The 4,798-nt window shown below is 37.7% G+C and overlaps 1 protein-coding gene across 1 annotated transcript; it reads left to right on the forward strand.

Annotated features, from left to right (window-relative positions):
- The first annotated feature begins 2,035 nt into the window (after positions 1-2,035).
- On the forward strand, positions 2,036-4,491 carry FOXD2 (forkhead box D2). Its single transcript, XM_075616274.1, has one exon. The coding sequence runs from the start codon at positions 2,292-2,294 to the stop codon at positions 3,333-3,335; it is 1,044 nt and encodes a 347-aa protein (XP_075472389.1). The 5' UTR covers positions 2,036-2,291; the 3' UTR covers positions 3,336-4,491.
- Positions 4,492-4,798: the final 307 nt, after the last annotated feature.

Below are 4,798 nucleotides of genomic sequence, written 5' to 3' on the forward strand. Positions count from 1 at the left end.
GTGCAGGAGAGCACAGAGGGATGCAGGAGAGCACAGAGGGGTGCCGGAGAGCACAGAGGGGTGCAGGAGAGCACAGAGGGGTGCAGGAGAGCTCAGAGGGATGCAGGCGGGTTTGGTTTGTTTCAGATCCCATAGCTGTAAGAAATCCAGTTGACAAATTCCTAGTGATGATTTACAGCAGATTTGTCACTCGGATAAAGCTGTTTACTTCTGAGGTTATTCACAGGCTTCGTAACCATACATTTGGACTCCAACAACAAGTGTATATGTGTGTGTGTATATATACTGTATATGTGCTCACAAGCGATATTTTTATTTGCTATATGCTATTACGATGGAGGAGTTTTTGTCACCTTTTTCACCATCATAATACACACACACACACAAAAAATATATATATATATATATATATATATATATATCGAACATAGTTTTTGTTGTACGATTTTCTCTTCTGCAGTTGTTACACAGTTGTATGCATAAGTACCTCTATTATAGGTTTTGCAAGACACAATTAAATACATCATGCCTTTCAGCCTGAAGAAGTGACTAGGAGTGGCTCTCCGAGCTTTGCATTTGTAAACATCTGCTCGCCAAAGCTGGGATCAATTCTACCCTCTAAACACCTTTATAATGCAACACGGAAACCCCTATGTAATATTATGATCGCTGCCTTTAAATTCCTCTTTCTGTCTCTCTGACACCCAAGAATGCCTTATTTCCTACATTAGCAGCTTCTTGAATGTTTTATGAATTTCAACAAATACAAATAGTTTGTTTTCATTATAAATAAACAGATCAATTCCCTGGCAGGAAGGGATCCAACCTAACTAATAGTTGTAATGTTGTTGTAATGTTTTGCCTTAATTATGTATGCTTAATCATTTTTTTAACCATCAAATCCAGTGCTTCATATAAATGTTCACTTTTTTTTACTTAGTTTAAAAATATACAGATCTATAATGAAGCTTTATTTATTTACGACTTTAACCTATTTTCAGCTATAGAAACTCGTATATTATGGTAAAAACAGGATTTTCATAATACGTACAGTAATTATTCCACATTTAAATGTTTTAACCTCTTCACTTTCAGAACATTTCAAAACATTCTATTCGAATATGGTTTATTTACAATTTAAAACTATATTCCCAGAGTTCAAAATGCATACAATTCTAATTTTGAGGGAAATGGGCCATCTTTATTAATTATACGTCTTACCTCAAAATACTTACGCTATGCTTCGAAGTAGACCTTTTTTTTTCATATGTACGAGCTTTCTATGATCAAATAGAAGCAGCATGCAGAATTTTTCTGCAGGGTGACCCAATGCTGTTTAACTCTTCTACAACAGAACCTATGAGGCTGGTTAGAAGAACTGGAACAGTTATACAATAATGAGAGATCCAAGAAGCCACAGTGCAAATTAAACTGGCGTTAGTCCAAGTTGCAAATGTGAAATAATTAACCATAGATTTAGATGCTGATACCTTTATTAGACTATATAATCATTAAGATAGTCTTTCGATGATTGAATCTGAAAATAAATAAATAATGATATGCAAACAAAAATAAAATGCGATTTTATATATGTGTGTGTGTGTGTGTGTGTGTGTATATATATATATATATATATATATATATATATATATATGTATATGTATATATATATATATATATATATATATATATATATATATATATATGTATATATATATATGTATATATATATATATGCAAATATATATATATATATATATATATATATGCAAATATAGCTGTATGCTCATATATATATATATACATACATATATACATATACACACACACACAATAAAAAGATATCATCCATTACCTAATTCCCTGGATACTTTTCAATATGTAAGCCAGCGCACTAAATACAATATGCTTCTTTTGATCAGGTTGATATAGAGCGATCTGAGCCTGTGTAGAGGGCGGTGACGTCAGGGACACGTGACAGGGGCTGGGGGTATAAATCGCTTGTGAGCAGTGGGGAGGGCTGCAGTATCGAATTCAGCGTGGTGTAAACTCCAACTGCTCGTGGAGAGCCCCGGACCCCAAGGTGAGAGGCAGCACCTGGACAGGGGGGGCTCCAGAGGAAGGGATGAGGGGCGGCAGTCAATGACCCTTTGTAAACTTGCACCCCCTGAGAAGCCAGGAAGAAGTTTGTAACTCTGGGAAACAGAGGAGCCCATTCAGAGTTATTCCACTAGGGGGGTCCAGGGGTTTGGGTTGGGAGAAGCGGAGGATTTCCTGCCCTCATCTTTACAATGACTTTGGGAACCGAGATGTCTGATAACTCCCTACTTTCTGAAGACACCGACATCGATGTGGTAGGGGACATGAGTGTCAAGGATGGGAAGTACTCCGATTACCACTCAGACAACGACTCTGACGACAATGGGTCCAGGAATACCAGAGGGGACGCTGCCTCCCCGGACCTGTCCTCTGGATCAGACTCCCACCAAAGAGGAGGCGAGAAGAACCCTAAAAACACACTGGTGAAGCCCCCCTACTCCTACATAGCCCTGATTACCATGGCTATCCTGCAAAGCCCCAAGAAGAGGCTTACACTAAGTGAGATCTGTGAATTCATCAGCAACCGCTTCCCCTATTACAGGGAGAAGTTCCCCGCCTGGCAGAACTCCATCAGGCACAACTTGTCTCTCAATGACTGCTTTGTGAAGATCCCAAGAGAGCCAGGAAACCCGGGCAAGGGCAACTACTGGACTCTGGACCCTGAGTCTGCAGACATGTTTGACAATGGCAGCTTCCTCAGAAGGAGAAAGAGATTCAAGAGGCAACAGTCTACAGAGCTCCTCAGAGACCCTAGCAGCTTCATGCCTGGCTTTGGATATGGACATTATGGCTACAATTATGGACTTCAGCTGCAGAACTTCCACCAGCATCACCCAGGGGCCACCTTCTCTTTCCAACCAACACATTGCCCTATACCCCCACCAGCCTCCGTGTTCTCCAGCCCCAGCCTGCCTACTTTCATTGGCAACGAGCTGGGAAGGAAGTCTTTCTACTCCCAGCTGAGTCCCACTTTGCCAATCCTGCAGACTCTAAAGACAGACAACCAGAGCAGACCCTCCTTTTCCATAGACAATATTATAGGGGGATCTGCTCCATTAAGTACCCCCACTTTACCCTACACATCCCAAACTGGGAGCCAGCCACAAGTGATTGCAATGTTAACCCCTTCCTTGGCTCCAATGCAAAACCATTTAAACTTGGCACATGAAAATATTTTACAGTCTGGGCAGAACTTTTCAAGTAAAATCACAAATCTTAACAGCTGTCATTTTTAAAAACAAATGTCTCATCCTGTGTGTTTAAGGTAGGAATTATCATTTTCTTTTTACAGACCATTCGACTTTACACACAAACTTCTTATGGTCATTTCCCTATGAGAGAAGGTTATTAAAAAATAAATCTATTTATGAACTGTAAATATGTAATATGTTGGGAGTATGTAACTGTTCATGCCACATTTTTATAGATGGACACATTATATAAAATGCCATGGGATCGTAAACCATTTTCACTATGGGAACATTGGCATCGAGGCGGATATTACATGGAATAGTTAAAGCATTCACAGGAAAGTCATGCAATTAATTTCTCATAGTGAAAACTGTTATTGATCTGCAGTCAGCTCGTATTAAATCGATTTATCTGTAATAAGCACTGTTACGAAAACTCAGGATTTCTAAAATAGTTTTCAAGAGCACATTAACCCATTTGATGCAGGAGAAAATGTACAACGCGTCTGAAGGGGGGTTACACCTTAATTGGTTAGATTTAGCTACAAATGTCTAAACCCACTTTTTTTTCCTTCTAATGGTGTGTTTTTTTGTGTATATGTATTTATGTATATATCGTTCAAGAGGGACCGAGCAGCACACAAACCTTTTCAAATCCACGTTCACTGGTTGTGCATCATGTATTTTTTTTAATATATTTTATTAAAAGAATATGTGAATAATTAGATGGTGTATGTGAAACCCCGATTGTCCACCATGTCATTTGGTGAAAAGTAAATAAATGTTTGTGAATGATAAAAATATGTCTACTTATGTATTTTCTTGGGGGGGAAAAGAAACATGGAGCAGGTAATTAGTACCTACAATGTATTAAATAAGTATAAGAGGTCTTTATAGTGATAAAGGTTATATCTACTCTAAATCAGACATAACCTGCCTTTGATAATTGATGGCCAATAAATTAGCTGGGATTATCGGTGCAATAAGAAACACAGTTCTGGTTTGTTTAACACTTAAATTAAGCGATAACATTTAGGAACAAGACGCCTGATTTTAAGATTCCATACGGGATACAGAATATATAATCAGAAGAAGGGATTACATTAACTATTTTTATTTTTGTATTGCAGAACAAGTGAGGTCCCCCACCCCCCCAGGGATTTCGTACTGAAATCTTCTTGTTCTTGCAGACAGAGGTTCTTAACAAATATTAGGATAGATGCCTTTAATTGTGTGCACTTTATATTTTAACAAGACACACATTAAACTCAATTTATTTCTAACACCATATACATTTAAATTAATATATTTGCATAAGAAAATATTGTAGTCTGAGCAAATGTATTATTATTTTTGTTTGTTTTACCAATGTACATTAAATACAATTATTCCTAAAAACAACCACAATCCCAGGCTGCTACTTTTTATTTTAGGTAACTGTAAAAATGAACTTGTAAATTCTGCAGGCACCCTAATACCAATAGGAATTGTATTTTATTGCAGAACGC

The sequence above is a fragment of the Ascaphus truei genome, chromosome 10, assembly GCF_040206685.1.
Source record: "Ascaphus truei isolate aAscTru1 chromosome 10, aAscTru1.hap1, whole genome shotgun sequence".
Lineage (NCBI taxonomy): Eukaryota > Metazoa > Chordata > Amphibia > Anura > Ascaphidae > Ascaphus > Ascaphus truei.

Excerpts from the sequence above, each read along its gene's own strand:
- FOXD2 (XM_075616274.1), top strand. The coding sequence starts at position 2,292 with ATGACTTTGGGAACCGAGATGTCTGATAACTCCCTACTTTCTGAAGAC.